The sequence below is a fragment of the Salmo salar genome, chromosome ssa29 (assembly GCF_905237065.1).
Source record: "Salmo salar chromosome ssa29, Ssal_v3.1, whole genome shotgun sequence".
In the NCBI taxonomy this organism is placed as follows: domain Eukaryota; kingdom Metazoa; phylum Chordata; class Actinopteri; order Salmoniformes; family Salmonidae; genus Salmo; species Salmo salar.
In genome coordinates this window covers 28617501-28639560 of record NC_059470.1, presented here as the reverse complement: position 1 = coordinate 28639560, position 22060 = coordinate 28617501, and the positions used below count along the sequence as shown (strand labels likewise).

The window sequence follows — 22060 nt, the reverse complement described above, 5'->3', positions numbered from 1 at the left end:
GAGAGGCTGTGATCATCATGTTTAACTAACCAGAGAGGAGAGGCTGTGATCATCATGTTTTAACTAACCAGAGAGGAGAGGCTGTGATCATCATGTTTAACTAACCAGAGAGGACTGTGATCATCATGTTTAACTAACCAGAGAGGAGAGGCTGTGATCATCATGTTTAACTAACCAGAGAGGCTGTGATCATCATGTTTAACTAACCAGAGAGGAGAGGCTGTGATCATCATGTTTAACTAACCAGAGATGCTGTCATCATCATGTTTAACTAACCAGAGAGGAGAGGCTGTGATCATCATGTTTTACTAACCAGAGAGGCTGTGATCATCATGTTTAACTAACCAGAGAGGAGAGGCTGTGATCATCATGTTTTAACTAACCAGAGAGGAGAGGCTGTGATCATCATGTTTTAACTAACCAGAGAGGAGAGGCTGTGATCATCATGTTTTAACTAACCAGAGAGGAGAGGCTGTGATCATCATGTTTAACTAACCAGAGAGGCTGTGATCATCATGTTTAACTAACCAGAGAGGAGAGGCTGTGATCATCATGTTTTAACTAACCAGAGAGGCTGTGATCATCATGTTTTAACTAACCAGAGAGGAGAGGCTGTGATCATCATGTTTTAACTAACCAGAGAGGAGAGGCTGTGATCATCATGTTTAACTAACCAGAGAGGATGTGATCATCATGTTTAACTAACCAGAGAGGAGAGGCTGTGATCATCATGTTTAACTAACCAGAGAGGAGAGGCTGTGATCATCATGTTTTAACTAACCAGAGAGGAGAGGCTGTGATCATCATGTTTAACTAACCAGAGAGGAGAGTCTGTGATCATCATGTTTAACTAACCAGAGAGGAGAGGCTGTGATCATCATGTTTAACTAACCAGAGAGGAGAGGCTGTGATCATCATGTTTAACTAACCAGAGAGGAGAGGCTGTGATCATCATGTTTTAACTAACCAGAGAGGAGAGGCTGTGATCATCATGTTTAACTAACCAGAGAGGCTGTGATCATCATGTTTAACTAACCAGAGAGGAGAGGCTGTGATCATCATGTTTTAACTAACCAGAGAGGAGAGGCTGTGATCATCATGTTTAACTAACCAGAGAGGAGAGGCTGTGATCATCATGTTTAACTAACCAGAGAGGAGAGGCTGTGATCATCATGTTTTAACTAACCAGAGAGGCTGTGATCATCATGTTTTAACTAACCAGAGAGGAGAGGCTGTGATCATCATGTTTAACTAACCAGAGAGGAGAGGCTGTGATCATCATGTTTTAACTAACCAGAGAGGAGAGGCTGTGATCATCATGTTTAACTAACCAGAGAGGAGAGGCTGTGATCATCATGTTTAACTAACCAGAGAGGAGAGGCTGTGATCATCATGTTTTAACTAACCAGAGATGAGAGGCTGTGATCATCATGTTTTAACTAACCAGAGAGGAGAGGCTGTGATCATCATGTTTAACTAACCAGAGAGGAGAGGCTGTGATCATCATGTTTTAACTAACCAGAGAGGAGAGGCTGTGATCATCATGTTTAACTAACCAGAGAGGAGAGGCTGTGATCATCATGTTTAACTAACCAGAGAGGAGAGGCTGTGATCATCATGTTTAACTAACCAGAGAGGAGAGGCTGTGATCATCATGTTTTAACTAACCAGAGAGGAGAGGCTGTGATCATCATGTTTTAACTAACCAGAGAGGAGAGGCTGTGATCATCATGTTTAACTAACCAGAGAGGAGAGGCTGTGATCATCATGTTTAACTAACCAGAGAGGAGAGGCTGTGATCATCATGTTTTAACTAACCAGAGAGGAGAGGCTGTGATCATCATGTTTAACTAACCAGAGAGGAGAGGCTGTGATCATCATGTTTTAACTAACCAGAGAGGAGAGGCTGTGATCATCATGTTTAACTAACCAGAGAGGAGAGGCTGTGATCATCATGTTTAACTAACCAGAGAGGAGAGGCTGTGATCATCATGTTTAACTAACCAGAGAGGAGAGGCTGTGATCATCATGTTTAACTAACCAGAGAGGAGAGGCTGTGATCATCATGTTTAACTAACCAGAGAGGAGAGGCTGTGATCATCATGTTTAACTAACCAGAGAGGAGAGGCTGTGATCATCATGTTTTAACTAACCAGAGAGGAGAGGCTGTGATCATCATGTTTAACTAACCAGAGAGGAGAGGCTGTGATCATCATGTTTAACTAACCAGAGAGGAGAGGCTGTGATCATCATGTTTAACTAACCAGAGAGGAGAGGCTGTGATCATCATGTTTAACTAACCAGAGAGGAGAGGCTGTGATCATCATGTTTAACTAACCAGAGAGGAGAGGCTGTGATCATCATGTTTTAACTAACCAGAGAGGAGAGGCTGTGATCATCATGTTTAACTAACCAGAGAGGAGAGGCTGTGATCATCATGTTAAACTAACCAGAGAGGAGAGGCTGTGATCATCATGTTTAACTAACCAGAGAGGAGAGGCTGTGATCATCATGTTTAACTAACCAGAGAGGAGAGACTGTGATCATCATGTTTTAACTAACCAGAGAGGAGAGGCTGTGATCATCATGTTTTAACTAACCAGAGAGGAGAGACTGTGATCATCATGTTTAACTAACCAGAGAGGAGAGGCTGTGATCATCATGTTTTAACTAACCAGAGAGGAGAGGCTGTGATCATCATGTTTAACTAACCAGAGAGGAGAGGCTGTGATCATCATGTTTAACTAACCAGAGAGGAGAGGCTGTGATCATCATGTTTAACTAACCAGAGAGGAGAGGCTGTGATCATCATGTTTAACTAACCAGAGAGGAGAGGCTGTGATCATCATGTTTTAACTAACCAGAGAGGAGAGGCTGTGATCATCATGTTTAACTAACCAGAGAGGAGAGGCTGTGATCATCATGTTTTAACTAACCAGAGAGGAGAGGCTGTGATCATCATGTTTAACTAACCAGAGAGGAGAGGCTGTGATCATCATGTTTAACTAACCAGAGAGGAGAGGCTGTGATCATCATGTTTAACTAACCAGAGAGGAGAGGCTGTGATCATCATGTTTAACTAACCAGAGAGGAGAGGCTGTGATCATCATGTTTTAACTAACCAGAGAGGAGAGGCTGTGATCATCATGTTTTAACTAACCAGAGAGGAGAGGCTGTGATCATCATGTTTAACTAACCAGAGAGGAGAGGCTGTGATCATCATGTTTAACTAACCAGAGAGGAGAGGCTGTGATCATCATGTTTAACTAACCAGAGAGGAGAGGCTGTGATCATCATGTTTTAACTAACCAGAGAGGAGAGGCTGTGATCATCATGTTTAACTAACCAGAGAGGCTGTGATCATCATGTTTAACTAACCAGAGAGGAGAGGCTGTGATCATCATGTTTTAACTAACCAGAGAGGAGAGGCTGTGATCATCATGTTTTAACTAACCAGAGAGGAGAGGCTGTGATCATCATGTTTAACTAACCAGAGAGGAGAGGCTGTGATCATCATGTTTTAACTAAACAGAGAGGCTGTGATCATCATGTTTTAACTAACCAGAGAGGAGAGGCTGTGATCATCATGTTTAACTAACCAGAGAGGAGAGGCTGTGATCATCATGTTTTAACTAACCAGAGAGGAGAGGCTGTGATCATCATGTTTAACTAACCAGAGAGGAGAGGCTGTGATCATCATGTTTAACTAACCAGAGAGGAGAGGCTGTGATCATCATGTTTAACTAACCAGAGAGGAGAGGCTGTGATCATCATGTTTAACTAACCAGAGAGGAGAGGCTGTGATCATCATGTTTAACTAACCAGAGAGGCTGTGATCATCATGTTTTAACTAACCAGAGAGGAGAGGCTGTGATCATCATGTTTTAACTAACCAGAGAGGAGAGGCTGTGATCATCATGTTTTAACTAACCAGAGAGGAGAGACTGTGATCATCATGTTTAACTAACCAGAGAGGAGAGGCTGTGATCATCATGTTTTAACTAACCAGAGAGGCTGTGATCATCATGTTTTAACTAACCAGAGAGGAGAGACTGTGATCATCATGTTTAACTAACCAGAGAGGAGAGGCTGTGATCATCATGTTTTAACTAACCAGAGAGGCTGTGATCATCATGTTTTAACTAACCAGAGAGGAGAGGCTGTGATCATCATGTTTTAACTAACCAGAGAGGAGAGGCTGTGATCATCATGTTTTAACTAACCAGAGAGGAGAGGCTGTGATCATCATGTTTAACTAACCAGAGAGGCTGTGATCATCATGTTTAACTAACCAGAGAGGAGAGGCTGTGATCATCATGTTTAACTAACCAGAGAGGAGAGTCTGTGATCATCATGTTTTAACTAACCAGAGAGGAGAGGCTGTGATCATCATGTTTAACTAACCAGAGAGGAGAGGCTGTGATCATCATGTTTAACTAACCAGAGAGGAGAGGCTGTGATCATCATGTTTAACTAACCAGAGAGGAGAGGCTGTGATCATCATGTTTAACTAACCAGAGAGGAGAGGCTGTGATCATCATGTTTAACTAACCAGAGAGGAGAGACTGTGATCATCATGTTTTAACTAACCAGAGAGGCTGTGATCATCATGTTTAACTAACCAGAGAGGAGAGGCTGTGATCATCATGTTTAACTAACCAGAGAGGAGAGGCTGTGATCATCATGTTTAACTAACCAGAGAGGAGAGGCTGTGATCATCATGTTTTAACTAACCAGAGAGGAGAGGCTGTGATCATCATGTTTAACTAACCAGAGAGGCTGTGATCATCATGTTAAACTAACCAGAGAGGAGAGGCTGTGATCATCATGTTTAACTAACCAGAGAGGAGAGGCTGTGATCATCATGTTTAACTAACCAGAGAGGAGAGACTGTGATCATCATGTTTTAACTAACCAGAGAGGAGAGACTGTGATCATCATGTTTAACTAACCAGAGAGGAGAGGCTGTGATCATCATGTTTTAACTAACCAGAGAGGCTGTGATCATCATGTTTTAACTAACCAGAGAGGAGAGGCTGTGATCATCATGTTTAACTAACCAGAGAGGAGAGGCTGTGATCATCATGTTTAACTAACCAGAGAGGAGAGGCTGTGATCATCATGTTTAACCAACCAGAGAGGAGAGGCTGTGATCATCATGTTTAACTAACCAGAGAGGAGAGGCTGTGATCATCATGTTTAACTAACCAGAGAGGAGAGGCTGTGATCATCATGTTTTAACTAACCAGAGAGGCTGTGATCATCATGTTTTAACTAACCAGAGAGGAGAGGCTGTGATCATCATGTTTTAACTAACCAGAGAGGAGAGGCTGTGATCATCATGTTTAACTAACCAGAGAGGCTGTGATCATCATGTTTAACTAACCAGAGAGGAGAGGCTGTGATCATCATGTTTAACTAAACAGAGAGGAGAGGCTGTGATCATCATGTTTTAACTAACCAGAGAGGAGAGGCTGTGATCATCATGTTTAACTAACCAGAGAGGAGAGGCTGTGATCATCATGTTTAACTAACGAGAGAGGCTGTGATCATCATGTTTAACTAACCAGAGAGGAGAGTCTGTGATCATCATGTTTAACTAACCAGAGAGGCTGTGATCATCATGTTTAACTAACTAGAGAGGAGAGGCTGTGATCATCATGTTTTAACTAACCAGAGAGGAGAGGCTGTGATCATCATGTTTAACTAACCAGAGAGGATGTAATCATCATGTGTAACTAACTAGAGAGGAGAGGCTGTGATCATCATGTTTAACTAACCAGAGAGGCTGTGATCATCATGTTTAACTAACCAGAGAGGAGAGGCTGTGATCATCATGTTTTAACTAACCAGAGAGGAGAGGCTGTGATCATCATGTTTAACTAACCAGAGAGGAGAGACTGTGATCATCATGTTTTAACTAACCAGAGAGGCTGTGATCATCATGTTTAACTAACCAGAGAGGAGAGGCTGTGATCATCATGTTTTAACTAACCAGAGAGGCTGTGATCATCATGTTTAACTAACCAGAGAGGAGAGGCTGTGATCATCATGTTTAACTAACCAGAGATGCTGTCATCATCATGTTTAACTAACCAGAGAGGAGAGGCTGTGATCATCATGTTTAACTAACCAGAGAGGAGAGGCTGTGATCATCATGTTTTAACTAACCAGAGAGGAGAGGCTGTGATCATCATGTTTAACTAACCAGAGAGGAGAGGCTGTGATCATCATGTTTAACTAACCAGAGAGGCTGTGATCATCATGTTTTAACTAACCAGAGAGGAGAGGCTGTGATCATCATGTTTAACTAACCAGAGAGGAGAACTCTGACAAGAGAACAGAGAAAAGAACAAGAGAAGATAGAAAAGAGGAAGTGGCTTGGAGTTGGTTCTCTGACCTCCTTTTGCTCTTTCTCTCTTTCTTTCTCTCTCTCTCTCACTCTCTCTCTCTCTCTCTCCCTCTCTCTCTCACTCTCTCTCTTTCTCCTCTCCTACCCATGCTCCCTATCTCCCTGAAAATCTGTGCGACACTCACCACCTCACCTCTCTCCCTCACCTATCTCCCTCTCCTCTCTCTCACTTCATCTTTCACCTTCACTAACCTCATCCCTTTCACCCTCTATTCTCTCTCCTGTCTCTCACATCCACTCTGCCTTTCTCCCTCTGCTCTCTTCTGTGTCCCCTCTCCTCTCTCGCATTTCTTATCTTCCTTTCACCCTCACGCACCTCATCACTCTCTCCTCTCTCCTCTCTCACAACATCCCTCTCTCCTCTCTTCTGCTCTCCTTCTCTCCCCTTCCTGCCTGTGTTGGAGAATAATCCAGGGAACGTTCATTTAATAACAGACAGTTTGAAATCCAACTGCTACAGTAGAACTCCGATTTCTTTCCCGCCAGCCTCCCTGTCTAGAGGTTGTGTTCCTCTTATGTTTCCGCATCATTTCACTTTGACTTATAGGAACTCCATGAGAAAGACTGCATATAAAAATGTCTGCTAGCTGGAGACTTCACCACAGGTAGGGAGAGGAAACGGGTGTGGTGATGTTTAGAGTATGTTTTGTTCTCACAGAGAGAAGAGAGAGAGGCATTCTGTTTCAATCACATGTCTGCTAGACCAGTGGTTCCCCGACTGTGGGGCGCGTCCCTGAGGGGTCTGGCTTTAAACTTACTCTTTAAAGTTGTAATAGTAGAATGCATGAAGTAGAATTTCTAAGTTGGGTAGTGCATCATCAGTTTTCCTGTTGTCATGTCAGTCATTGCAGACCTTAGAGAGCTATTTCTAACAGATCAACTAGCCCATGACAGCTAATGTTTTTTAGCTAGGTCTTTTAGCCCATAGATTTTGTTGTAATGTTTGAGTCACTCAAATTATCTTTAAAACTGCAACATGTTCTCTGCACCCCAAGACAACATGTGTAGAATAGCAGGAAATAAGCTCTCCAGGAACAGTCCTTGTGCCCATAGAAATAGACGAACTGTGTGCGCATGGGGGGGGACCCCTGTGAAACATTTTGGGAACCCCTGTGCTAGACTAAAGCAAGGCTAATGTCCACCTAGTGTTTACATGTGTTTATATGTGTTTACCTGTGTTTACCTGTATTTACCTGTGTTAACCTGTGTTTACCTGTGTTTCTATGTGTTTGCCTGTGTTTTTACGTGTTGACCTGTGTTTCTATGGTTTTCCCTGTATTGACCTGTGTGTACCTGTGTCTATGTGTTTCTATGTGTTTATCTGTGTTTCTATGTGTTTACCTGTTTTTACCTGTGTTTCTACGTGTTTATCTGTGTTTCCATGTGTTTACCTGTGTTTCTACGTGTTTACCTGTGTTTCTACGTGTTTACCTGTGTTTCCATGTGTTTACCTGTGTTTCTATGTGTTTACCTGTGTTTCTACGTGTTTACCTGTGTTTCTATGTGTTTACCTGTGTTTCCATGTGTTTATCTGTGTTTCTATGTGTTTACCTGTGTTTCTACGTGTTTACCTGTGTTTCTATGTGTTTACCTGTGTTTCCATGTGTTTATCTGTGTTTCTATGTGTTTACCTGTGTTTCTACGTGTTTACCTGTGTTTCTACGTGTTTACCTGTGTTTCTACGTGTTTATCTGTGTTTCTATGTGTTTACCTGTGTTTCTACGTGTTTACCTGTGTTTCTACGTGTTTACCTGTGTTTCTACGTGTTTACCTGTGTTTCCATGTGTTTACCTGTGTTTCTACGTGTTTACCTGTGTTTCCATGTGTTTACCTGTCTCCAGGTGCAGGGGGCTGGTCTCCCCAAGACAGCGACAGCTACCCGTGGCTCCAGGTGGACCTGGGCAGCAGGAAACAGGTGGTTGCCGTGGCAACGCAGGGCAGGTACAGCAGCTCTGATTGGACGACGAGGTACAGGCTGCTCTACAGCGACACGGGCAGGAACTGGAAGCCTTATCATCAGGATGGAAACATATGGGTAGGTAACACAAAACCTGTGTGTGTGTGTGTGTGTGTGTGTGTGTGTGTGTGTGTGTGTGTGTGTGTGTGTGTGTGTGTGTGTGTGTGTGTGTGTGTGTGTGTGTGTGACTTCCGTACGTACGTACGTGCGTGCGTGGGTGCATGTGTGTGTGTGTTCCTATGGGAATCAGCCAAATGGTCTGATCATGATTCTGTATGGAAGCGCTGTGGTGATAAATGTGTATCTGGTCCACTGAAGGGAGCGTTAAGCTGTTGTTTTTGTGCGCTGCATCATAATCGTTTGGGACTCATTATTATTTCAACAGTGTTATGTTTCAGCCATTAAACCTGATCGATTGCTTTTAATATTTCTGCAAATTAAAAATGCTTATACCATCTATCTTACATTGCTCGTGTAACTTTGCCCACCTGGCTATTTTTAAGGGATGTGACATCTATATTGTCTTTTAATTTATCGGCGGTGTAAATATTACAAACTAAACAGGTAACGTAAACTAGCTCACTCTTGTACATCGCCTTGGTCCCTACAATTGATCTTATTTTAGCGCCTGTAATACTTCCAGATCAACTGTAATGTCAATACCATTGTAACGCACAATTTCTCCCCTTTCCAACAAAATGAATGACGAGACCTTCGTGATGCCCATCTCTGCATGATTCAAGAAGGCAAAGAGCTCCGTTGGGTCTTTTTAAAAAGGCGGGTGGGGAAGCTAAACCTGTTGCTGAGAGTGAAAGGGGGGGGTGATGTGTTGGGTAAACGGCTTTTTTCACTCGATCTGTCCAACTTATCAACTTATCGCCTCTAAAATGTAAATAAAACACTATAAAGAGTTTATATAATGTGTCATTACATACCTATTTGAAGGTTTGTGTCGAATTTGAATCGGGTTTTTAGGGCGGTGCTAAAGTGATCTTCAGAAGTAAACAGCGGCTTTTGAGAGTCACGATAGCTTGCAGTGATGATGCAAAAAAATGACTAGGTATTCCCCCTTACCCAGTCCCCTTACCCTGTCCCCTTACCCTGTCCTTGTCCCTGTCCCTGTCCCTGTCCCTTTCTTGTTTTTAAACGGTCAGGGTGCTACACCTGGTGGAGAGAGGCTGTAAGACAGAATTAGTAGCTTTATGCGTGCTGTTTGTTGCCATGACACGTCACAATGTAACGTACAGTGTCGGAGGGGTCAGTTTTTTCAACTTTTCTCCAATACTATAGAGCCATTACCATTACCAACACTTGAATAGAAACCTAGTTCACACCCCAGATTCTGATGTCAACACAGTCGCTACGGTCCCAGTAGTTTTCTTTGCAGCCTCGTCTGAATGTCGCGGTTGCGCACATTTGTACAGAAAGGGGTTAGCGTACGTTATTACACACACTCACACACACACACACACACACACACACACACACACACACACACACACACACACACACACACACACACACACACACACACACACACACACACACACACACACACACACACACACACACACACACACAGAGTACAATACAATACACATGAAAGGCAGCGCTTGGCAGAAAGGATGAGGTTTTCTTGGATGGCGTTTCTGTTTTCTATTGTACCTTGCCAGGGAAAGTAAATGTAAAAATAAAGTATTCTCTTGGCTGTCTGCTTTATCCGTGGTAGATAGGACGAGGCTTGGAGGAATATATTGGTTCATGCTCCTGTCTTGCTAAAGAAGGAACAAGAGAAGAAACTCTCTGCCCTATCAGCATATGCTGTGGAGAGAGAGAGAGAGAGAGAGAGAGAGAGAGAGAGAGAGAGAGAGAGAGAGAGAGAGAGAGAGAGAGAGAGAGAGAGAGAGAGAGAGAGAGAGAGAGAGAGAGAGAGAGAGAGAGAGAGCTAGAGAGAGAGTAAGAGAGAGAGTAAGAGAGAGAGAGCATAAGAGAGAGAGAGAGAGAGAGAGAGAGCATAAAGAGAGAGAGAGAGCATAAGAGAGAGAGAGAGAGAGAGAGAGAGAGCATAAGAGAGAGAGAGAGAGAGCATAAGAGAGAGAGAGAGAGCATAAGAGAGAGAGAGAGAGCATAAGAGAGAGAGAGAGAGCATAAGAGAGAGAGAGAGAGAGAGAGAGAGAGCATAAGAGAGAGAGAGAGAGAGAGAGCATAAGAGAGAGAGAGAGAGCATAAGAGAGAGAGAGCATAAGAGAGAGAGAGCATAAGAGAGAGAGAGAGCATAAGAGAGAGAGAGAGAGAGAGAGAGCATAAGAGAGAGAGAGAGAGTTTTTGAGGTTTAAAAAACCTTTACTGGGTCTGGGAACCCACAACACAATAAACACTCAAACAAATAAAAACATGGTTAAACATCAATTAAAAACAAAACACCAAATCTTCCTCCACAGTAACTAAACACAACAACTACTGAATACCCCATATGCTCATAAACAGTCCAATGTTATTAACCAGTTTGTAATAGGCAAACTCAACCCTCAGTCTCGCTGCCAACATCCCCTCCAGCATGCCCACCACATCCACAGACCCCTGTCCCCAAATACTGTTCTAATCGTGTCTTCCATATTGCTAATTTAGCTGCCCCTGACACAAAGTAAGAGAACTACACCCCTTCCACTAAACCTGTACTTCGGCCCAAATAATAACAGTTGGGAAGAGAGAACCTATCCCAGAGCTGGTAAACACAGGTTAACACAGGTAAATACAGCTAGTGATCAGGCCAATCATCCTGACCAACCTGGGACACTGTAAGAACAGATGTGTCAGAGTTTCAGACTCAGCACAGAATGGACACCCTTCCCCAACAGTAGGATCCAGGTTCCAGGTGTACCAGATGCATATTGGTGGCTATAGATCCATGTATTATCCTCCATTGGAGGTCAGCTGTCCTCTTATCAATAGGCAGTTTATATAAAGACCGCCAACAGCCTTTTGGGGAGGCAGCTGGAACAAACACACCCACCTCGTTGATTTGACCCCTTCCAGGGAAGAAGCACCGGACTCTTTTACACATATTTTGTACATTACTTTCTTTCCCACCGCCTTGAACTCCCCCAGCTCCGGGGTATGGAAAACTGCCTATGTAACCCCCAAAACTGCCTATGTAAACCCCAAAACTGCCTATGTAACCCCCAGAACTGCCTATTTAACCCCCCAAAACTGCCTATGTAACTCAGATGGTAAACCATCGATGCCAGGGGCTCGGCCTGATGAGAGCTGCATAACTGCAGTTGACAGATCCTGCAGAGTAATGTCAGAGTCCAAAGCAACTCTCTGCTCAGGGCCCAATTGAGGAAGACCTTATAACAACTGTTCAGTACACAGAGAATCACAATCCTCCGCCTTATATAGGGCAGAGTAGAAATCCACGGCATGTTGGTGCATCTCACCGTCGTTTATGGTCACCTTCCCATCAGGGAGACGAAGGCAGAACATCTGTTTGCGTTGCAATGTCGACTTCTCTGGGTTAAAAAAGTACTAGGAGCATCCATATCCTTGAGAGTAGCAAAGCGAGACCTAATCAAGGCACCCTTCACTCTTCATGTAGAAACGACCTCAGTTCATGTCTCTTGTCCTGTAAGTTCATGACTAGTCAGAAAGCTCAAACTCAGTTAATAGACCAGACAGACAAGAAGCTGACCGCAGGTGAGGTTCTTCAGCAGTGCGATCAACAGTAAAATCCACTGTACAGTTCCAGTCCCCCCTAAAACCATACACCCCTCTTGGTCACACTGTCTTCAGGTTTCCTTTATTTGATCAAATACAGAAATACGCTCTGTACCCTCATTAGGAGCATAAACATAAAAATAAATACATAACATCCGCCTTGACCAATAAAATCCGACCCTTGACAATCTCTGTTGTAGATACCACAGTCACCCCTAAGCCTGAGGAAAACAAAATTGCCACCCCAGCACTGAAATTAGTACTATGACTGAGTATATGCTGCCCCTCCCACCACATACCCCAGTCAACCTCATTAGCCTCATCACTATGTATCTCCTGTAGAAAAACTACATTAAGCCTTTTCTGTTTAATAACTTTATTACTAATACCCAAGCCCTCTTATTCCTGTCCCTTCCCCCATTAATATTGAGAGAACCTACCCTTAGTACCTCCATATAGAAAACAGTAAAGAAAAGCAGAAGAAACCACAAAGAAAACAGACGAAGAGAAAAAAACACCTTATGAGGCATGATCATCATCATTGTTTTCATTTTCTCTTAATCTTACCACATTTCCCATGACCTTTTGCTGCCGTGACAGCAGTAACACATTTCCTCAAGCGGAAATGCTTCTTCACACTCAACTGGTTTAACCCCACCGTCTTCTGTAACATCACAGCTGACCTCACAAACTTACCAACATCAAAAACATCTGCAAATTTAACAGATTGGTCCAGGAAGTTATTTACAGTTGAAGTCAGAAGTTTACATCAACTTAGGTTGGAGTCATTAAAACTCGTTTTTCAACCACTCCACAAATTTCTTGTTAACAAACTATAATTTTGGCAAGTCAGTTAGGACATCTACTTTGTGCATGACACAAATAATTTTTCCAACAATTGTTTACAGACAGATAATCTCACTTATAATTCACTGTATCACAATTCCAGTGGGTCAGAAGTTTACATACACTAAGTTGACTGTGCCTTTAAACAGCTTGGAACCTTGGAACCTGTCCTACCTGTGGATGTATTTCAAGGCCTACCTTCAAAATGAAATCAGCCAAGACCTCAGAAAACAAATTGTAGACCTCCACAAGTCTGGTTCATCCTTTGGAACAATTTCCAATCGCCTGAAAGTACCATGTTCATCTGTACAAATAATAGTATGCAAGTATAAACACCATTGGACCACGCAGCCGTCATACCGCTCAGGAAGGTGACGCATTCTATCTCCTAGAAATGAACATACATTGGTGCGAAAAGTGTAAATCAATCCCAGAACAACAGCAAAGGACCTTGTGAAGATGCTGGAGGAAACAGGTACAAAAGTATCTATATCCATAGTAAAACAAGTCCTATATCGACATAACCTGAAAGCCCGCTCAGCAAGGAAGAAGCCACTGCTCCAAATCTGCCATAAAATGGCCAGACTACGGTTTGCAACTGCACATGGGGACAAAGATCGTGCTTTTTGGAGAAATGTTCTCTGGTCTGATGAAATAGAACTGTTTGGCCATAATGACCATCATTATGTTTGGAGGAAAAAGGGGGAGGCTTGCAAGTCAAAGAACACCATCCCAACCGTGAAGCACGGGAGTGGCAGTATCATGTTGTGGGGGTGCTTTGCTGCAGGAGGGACTGGTGCACTTCACACAATAGATAGCATCATGAGGAAGGAAAATGATGTGGGTATATTGAAGCAACATCTCAAGACATCAGTCAGGAAGTTATAGCTTGGTTGCAAATGGGTCTTCCAAATCAACAATGACCCCAAGGATACTTCCAACGTTGTGGCAACATGGCTTAAGGACAACAAAGTCAAGGTATTGGAGTGGCCATCACAAAGCCCTGACCTTAATCCTATAGAACATTTGTGGGCAGAACTGAAAAAGTGTGTGCGAGCAAGGAGGCCTATAAACCTGACTCAGTTACACCAGCTCTGTCAGGAGGAATGGGCCAAAATGCACCAACTTATTGTGGGAAGCTTGTGGAAGGCTACCTGAAACGTTTGACCCAATTAAACAATTTAAAGGCAATGCTACCAAATACTAATTGAGTGTATGTAAACTTCTGACCCACACTGAATGTGATGAAATAAATAAAAGCTGAAATAAATCATTCTTTCTTCTATTATTCTGACATTTCACGTTATTAAAATAAAGTGGTGGTCCTAACTGACCTAAGACAGGGAATTTATACTAGAGTTAAATATCAGGAATTGTGAAAAACTGAGTTTAAATGTATTTGGCTGTATGTAAACTTCCAACTTCAACTGTATGTAATCTAGATTGTAAATTTAGTCATCGCCAGCTTCTATCATATCAACAGAGATATCAGACATGTCCATACTCATATCCTTCTCCTGATCCTCCTCAACTGAGGACACAGACCCCTGACTCCCCTCTGCCACATCGCTCTCAACACTCCCCTCCTGTACCCCATCACTGGTACCAGGCATCTCCTCCACTTCCTGGGAGACTTGCCCCACCTGAACCCCTCCTGTACCCCATTACTCATAGTGGGCATCTCCTCCACTTCCTGGGAGACTAGCTCCACATGAACCCCCTCCTGTACCCCATTACTCGTAGTGGACATCTCCTCCACTACCTGAGAGACTAGCTCCACATGAACCCCCTCCTCTACCCCATTACTCATAGTGGGCATCTCCTCCACTACCTGGGAGACTAGCTCCACATGAACCCCCTCCTGTACCCCATTACTCGTAGTGGGCATCTCCTCCACTACCTGGGAGACTAGCTCCACATGAACCCCCTCCTGTACCCCATTACTCATAGTGGGCATCTCCTCCACTTCCTGGGAGACTAGCTCCACATGAACCCCGCCTGTACCCCATTACTCGTAGTGGACATCTCCTCCACTACCTGGGAGACTTGCCCCACCTGAACCCCTCCTGTACCCCATTACTCGTAGTGGACATCTCCTCCACTACCTGGGAGACTAGCTCCACCTGAACCCCCTCCTCTACCCCATCTCTCGTACTGGGCATCTACTCACCAGTTTGGGGAAATGGCTCCCCAGATCTGTCTTACCTTCTACAACGATGTTTTTCTGCTGCATAAGATTCCCTTCTGGTACAAGTTGCTACTCAGTACCCTCAACACAAACAACTTGTTCCTCAGCAACAGGTGCTTGTGACTGCTCTACCACTGTCGGCCCACCTCTCCCTACATCAGTGGTCCCAGGCGTTACGAGGACCACGTACACACCTCCCTCCGCCTTCTCCCTTTTCGGGCAAGCATGACTCTTATGACCAACATCCCCACACACCCAAACTAACACAAGCTGTATACAGTCTGTTGTCTTACTTGACTTTAAACGATAACTCCAAAGTCTGCTCCGGTGAGTCCAAAAACATAAACACCTGTCGCTGAATCGACATGTTTCAGAGCCGGGTGTTTGAAACGACATAACCTGTTTCAGAGCCGGGTGTTTGAAACGACATAACCTGTTTCAGAGCTGGGTGTTTGAAACGACATAACCTGTTTCAGAGCCAGGTGTTTGAAATGACATAACCTGTTTCAGAGCCGGGTGTTTGAAACAACATAACCTGTTTCAGAGCCCGGTGTTTGAAACGACATAACCTGTTTCAGAGCCGGTGTTTGAAACGACATAACCTATTTCACTTGCAGCATGCAGGGAGAGAGAGTGAGAGAGATGAGAGAGAGAGAGTGAGAGAGAGAGCGCGAGAGAGAGAGCAAGAGAGAGAGAGAGAGAGAGAGAGAGAGAGAGAGAGAGAGAGAGAGAGAGGGAGCGAGAGAGAGAGAAAGAGCTCTGTCCCTCTCCCTGTCATGCTCCCTCTATGCCCTTCGCCCTTCTCTCTCTCTCTCTCTCTCTCTCTCTCTCTCTCTCTCTCTCTCTCTCTCTCTCTCTCTCTCCCTCTCTCTCTCTCTCTCTCTCTCTCTCTCTCTCTCTCTCTCTGCATGCTGGGAGTTTTTTGGAGTTTGAGTGTTTGGTGCGGAGGACTCTGTCCTAACTAACTTTCTAGACTCTTTTCTTGATCTTTTTCTTACATTTTTTTTCTATGGTGGAGGGTTAATGCAATATTTGTTTTAGCGGTATCCACCGTTTTTTTTTCAGAGTTAGGGTGGAAGAAGACAGAGTAAGGTTTCTGGGGTTTGCAAGGTGTGGTATGCGCGATGGCTTCTCAGCCTAGCGCGGAGGAGACGCTGTCGATACGGCATGGATTCAGGTGTGTTCCTGAGAATGGAGTTAAGGTGGAGGAGGTTCTGCTCGCGGTCAGCGAACAGGTAGGAGCTGAATTTATACATTCTGCTTCTAGAATGAACAAAGCGGTGGTGGTGTTCATGAAAAGAGAAAATTTGGTTGGTAGGCTAATTGCTAGCGGAATATTTGTAAGGGATGTGTTGGTGCCAGTTTTACCTCTTTCTACCCCTTCGACAAGAGTAGTTGTTGCAAATTTACCTCCGTTTATTACGGACGATCAAATCAGGAAAGAGCTGAGTCGTTTTGGTAAGTTTGCTAGCGGGTTTCGTGTACTGTCGGCAGGTTTTCAGGCAGCTGCTGTTAAGCACGTTGTTTCGTTCGGAGGCAAGTGTTTATGTTCCTGAACAACAATGAGCAACAGCTAAATGTGCATTTTAAAGTGAGGCATGGGGAGGGGCTCTATGCAGGGTTTGCCAGCACAGACAGTCTACGGTGTTTTGAGTGTGGGGATTTGGGGCATAAGAGCTTTGCGTGCCCACATAAAGGCCGTAGACAAAGTGAGGGTACAAGCGCCGGTGGGGGAAATCGAGGTCAAAGTGCAGGGGGAAATGAGATGCAGACAGCAGAGGCTGGGCCTAGTCATACCAGGGATGGTGGGGTAGCTGAGGCTGGGTCTAGTAAGGCAAGAGATGGTGGGGTAGAGGAGGCTGGGTCTAGTCAGACTAGAGATGGTGGTGTAGTGGAGGCTGGGTCTAGTCAGGCTAGAGATGGTGGTGTAGCGGAGGCTGGGTCTAGTCAGGCTAGAGATGGTGGGGTAGTGGAGGCTAAGCATAGTCAGGCTAGAGATGGTGGGGTAGCGGAGGCTGGGTCTAGTCAGACTAGAGATGGTGGGGTAGAGGAGGCTGGGTCTAGTCAGACTAGAGATGGTGGTGTAGTGGAGGCTGGGTCTAGTCAGGCTAGAGATGGTGGTGTAGCGGAGGCTGGGTCTAGTCAGGCTAGAGATGGTGGGGTAGTGGAGGCTAAGCCTAGTCAGGCTAGAGATGGTGGGGTAGCTGAGGCTGGGCTTAGCTATGATATGGAGGATGGTGTGAATGATGCTGGGCCTAGTCATGCTATGGAGGGTGGTGTAGAGGATGCTAGGTCTAGTCAGGTTATGCTAGTGGATGAGGAGAGTATAGTGGGGAAGTGTAAGAGACTAGGGGGGGAGGAGGAGGGTGCCAAGCGGAAAAGGAAAAAGGGTGTGGTTAAAGGCACAATGGAAATTTTGCCTGTTGCTGTGGGAGATGCCATGACCAGAGAGGAAGAGCAGGTGGTCAGGGTGGGAGATAGAGATGAGGAGGAAAGTGAGTCTGAGGAAGAGGATGAGGAGATATTTTTTTCAGACTCCTCTTCAATAGGCCCGGAGCTGACAGCCAGTCAAGCAGAGGGGTCTAAGTACACATTGAGAGAACTGACAAGGTTCCTGAATGAGACCAAGGGAAAAAAAGTTAATCTTGAGGCTTTTTTCCCTGATTCAAGAAAGTTTGTACGATCAGTACAACATGCTGTGAAAAATGAGGGGCATGGTGTCCTCTCACCCAGGAAACGGTTTAGGTTGAGGAAGTGGGTCACAACAGTGCGTAAGGGTTTACCTTCGGACACTGTTTAGATGTATACTTTCTTTCTGACACTGGGACTTTTGAGCTTTGCTATTGGTCTTTTTTCTCTGCTGGCTTTTCTCCCACTTCTTATGGAGACTCTACGGGTAGGCTCGCTCAATATAAATGGCGCCAGAGATGCGGGAAAGATGAGTGTGTTGGGTGAATATGTAAAACAAAAAAAAAGTACAGGTGTTGTTTCTGCAGGAGACACATAGTGATGTGTTGAATGAAGTCGATTGGGGGCTCTGGTGGAAAGGGGCAAGTGTGTTGAGCCATGGGACAAATCTTAGTGCAGGAGTGGCAGTCCTTTTTGCACCGGGTCTGTCTGTAAAAATGTGCTCCTCAAAGGAGGTGTGTAGGGGTAGGCTCCTTGTTGTTAAAGCAGAAATTAACAACATGGGTTTTGTCTTTATAAATGTGTATGCGCCTAACACAGGGAGAGAAAGAGGGGTTCTATTTGGGAGTCTTAGACAGGAACTCTCACAGGTAGCGCCTGAGGAGACACTGGTGGTCGGAGGGGACTGGAACTGCACAATGGATTTTACAAAAGACAGAAATGGGGAAGAGCCTCATTCAGTGTCAGTGGGAGTGTTAAGGGACATTATTAATCAGTTCGACTTAGTGGATGTTTGGAGAACTAAACATCCGAACACAAGACAGTACACATGGGTGAAGGTTTTTGGGGCTAGGGTGAGTGCAGCCCGACTTGATCGGTTTTATATGTCTAGGAATCGGAGCAATAGGCTGTTGGGCGCTACCATTCTCCCGGTGGGGTTTTCCGATCATCACATAACCATGGCTCGGCTGTCTATTTCACCAGGGCCCCGGCAGGCATCCTATTGGAAATTCAATGTAAAGCTCTTACAAGATGCCACTTTTTGCGCAGGTTTCCAGACCTTCTGGGAAAGGTGGAGGCAGCAAATAGAGGAGTATGAGTCTCTGAGCCAATGGTGGGATGTGGGGAAAATCCAAATTCGGCTTTTCTGTCAACAATACACAGCTCTCTCATCCTCAGAGGCTAGGAGAGTATTGGGGGAACTAGAGCGGTGTATTAGTGAGATGGAGGTAGAGATGGTGGGGCAAGGCAATGTAGGCCTCCAGGCTAATTTAGCTGAATTACGCAGGGACCTGGGCAGTTTTTTCCAGGTTAAAGCAAAGGGAGCACTTGTAAGAGCTAGATTCTCCATGCTCAAGGAGATGGATGCTCCCAGCTCCTTCTTCTTTGGTTTGGAAAGACAGAGCAGTGAAGCCAAGGGTATGCATTGTCTACGGCTGTCTGATGGGCGGGTGACCTCTGTGGTGGGTGAGATGCGGGAGCGGACTGTGGAGTTTTATACTGAATTGTATAGGGCAGAAGAGTGTGATCCTTTGTGTGCTCAGGTCTTGTTCACAGAACTCCCTAAACTCTCTCTGGCACAGAGGGACGATTTGGACGTTCCTCTGTTGTCCCATGAACTGGCAGAGGCCGTAACCCAGATGTCCCCCGGTCGTGCACCGGGGGTCGATGGACTCCCAGTGGAGTTTTATAAAAAATCCTGGGGAATAATTGGACAGGACTTCTTTTGCGTGTTGCGTGAATGCATCGGGGTAGGAGAGTTGCCGATGAGCTGCCGTCGGGCGGCTCTGACTCTCCTGCCCAAAAAAGGGGGACTTGTGTGAACTTAAGAACTGGAGGCCTGTGGCATTGCTCTGTGCGGACTACAAGATATTTGCCAAGGTCCTCTCTAACAGACTGAAGTCCCACTTGGACTCGATAGTACATAAGGACCAAACATATTGTGTACCGGGACGCTCAATCACAGACAACCTGTTCTTAATTAGGGACATGTTGGACTTGTCGAGAGGTTCTAATGTGAACTTTGGACTGGTCTCTTTAGATCAAGAGAAGGCTTTTGACAGAGTGGACCATGAATATCTGTTTAATGTGATGTCTGTGTTTGGGTTTGGGAGGAGTTTTTTGACCTGTGTGAAGCTGTTGTATGCTGGGGCATCATGTATGGTTAAGGTGGGAGGGGGGCTCAGTAGGCCAGTCTGGGTGAGACGGGGCATTAGACAAGGATGCCCTCTATCTGGGCAGTTATACACATTAGCCATTGAGCCTTTTTTAGGCCTGCTACGCAGGAGACTGCAGGGAGTGTGCTGGACAGGTATGGGTGTGGTGACAGGCATAGCAGTGTCAGCATATGCAGATGATGTCTCTGTGATGGTCAGGGATGGTCAAGATATGCAGGCACTGGAGACCAGTCTGAAGGTGTACGAGGGAGCTTCATCAGCTAAGGTAAACTGGGGCAAGAGCAAAGCTCTGTTATGTGGGGCATGGGGGATAGGGCTCCTCCGCTGCTTCCAGGGGGTTTGCAGTGGGGTTGTGAAGGGCTTAAAGTGTTGGGGGTGTACCTGGGCTCGGAGAGGTGGGTCAGGAAGAACTGGGAGGGGCTGTCACAGGCAGTGGTGTCAAGACTGGCCAGGTGGAGGTGGCTCCTGTCCCAAGTGTCATATAGAGGGAGGGTGCTGATAATTAACAACCTGGTGGCATCCTCCCTGTGGCATAAACTGGCTGTCCTCAACCCCCCGCCGGTCTGCTCGCAGACCTGCAACGCAAGCTGGTGGACTTCTTCTGGTCGGGCCATCACTGGCTGAGGGCGGCGGTGTTGTATATGACCGTCCACGAAGGAGGACAGGGCCTGGTGGAACTGGAGAGCAGGATGGCTGCTTTCCGGCTAAAGGCGGCACAGAGACTGCTGTACCATACTGATGTTGGCTGGAGGGAACCAGCATGCGCCTGCTGAGGAGAGCTGGAGATTTAGGGTTGGACCGGCAGCTGTTCCTCATGAAGCTGGAGAGGCTGAGTACAGCAGGTCTCTCCGATTTTTACTCTGCGGTGCTGAGGGCCTGGCAGCTGCTAAGGCACACACGAGAAGGGGGTGTGGAGCCTGGGCTGTGGGTGTGGGAGGAGCCTATCTTCCACAACCCAGCCATCCCTTTGAGATCGGTCCAGTCGGCCACCCTGCAGAGGCAACTGATGGCAGGGGGTGTAAAAAGGCTGGGTGACTTGAGACTCCTGGGAGAGGAGGGGTGGAAAAGCCCGGAAGTCTTGGCACAGCAAACAGGAATAACGTCTCTTAGGCTGCTGGAGAGATTCCTGGAGGAGGTCCAGGAGGCACTGTCTGAGCCGGTAAGGGGGATGTTTGAGCAGCCAAAGGGAGAGGGGCCACCAATGTTTCCGCCACTGCAGGTGACGGCAGAGACTGGAGACTGGCAAGGTGGTCTGGAGGACTTGTTAGATTTTAACACTCCGAGCCTGGGGGAGTTTGAAGGGGTGGGAGGTAAAGCCCTCTACAACCTCTGTGTTAAGGTGAGGAACATTAGGAGCCTAACAGGAGTGAAGGCACATCAGTGGCAGGGGGGTATGTGGGGTGGAGAGTATGGTGGGTTTTAGATGGAGGGGGGCTCTACAAACCCCCAGTACCAAAGAGGTCAGGGGACCTCCAGTGGAGGGTTCTACATGGAGCCCTGGCCACTAACAGCTGGTTGGCACGGGTTGAACCGGGAGTCGGGCAGGAGTGTCATTTCTGTAAAATGAAAGAAACTGTGATTCATGTGTTTTCTGTGTGCACCAGATTAATGCCATTAATGTCTCTGTTGGAATGTCTGTGTGAGAGGTTGGGGGTGGTCTTTACTGTTGGGGTGTTCATAATGGGATACAGGTATTCAAGTAAGGAGAAGGAAAAATGTGTTTTGTTGAATTTTCTGTTTGCTCAGGCAAAGTTAGCTATTTGGCTAACAAGGAGGAACAGGGTCAAAGGTGGGGGGGATAACAGACCCTTTATTATTGTTTAATGGGATGGTCTCTGCGCGCCTTAGGGTTGAGTTTGAGTTCTATAAAATGATAAAAAGTGTGGAGATGTTTCAGGAGATATGGTGTGTTGGGGGGCTGTCTGTATAGCTGGGGAAGATGTTTTGGATATACGGTTGTAGGAGTGGGTATTGTCTTGAGTATTGTGATGTTGGCTTGTATCATGTGGTTGCTGGAAAGGTGAGTATGGTACATGTATGCATTACAGGATGTATTTTTGGTTTTATTTTTAAGGGGGAGGTTGGGTGGTGAGTTTTAAATGAAATGAGAATGTTTCAGTAAAGAAAGACAAAAA

General features: G+C 45.5%; 1 protein-coding gene across 1 annotated transcript in view; it reads left to right on the top strand.

Moving 5' to 3' along the window:
• The window catches only part of LOC106590542 (contactin-associated protein-like 2), a 353707-nt gene that overhangs the window by 169040 nt on the left and 162607 nt on the right, over nt 1-22060 (top strand). The window contains exon 3 of the mRNA XM_045710796.1: nt 8254-8447. Within this exon, the coding sequence (XP_045566752.1) occupies nt 8254-8447 (194 nt within the window). The remainder of the gene's footprint in view (nt 1-8253; nt 8448-22060) is intronic.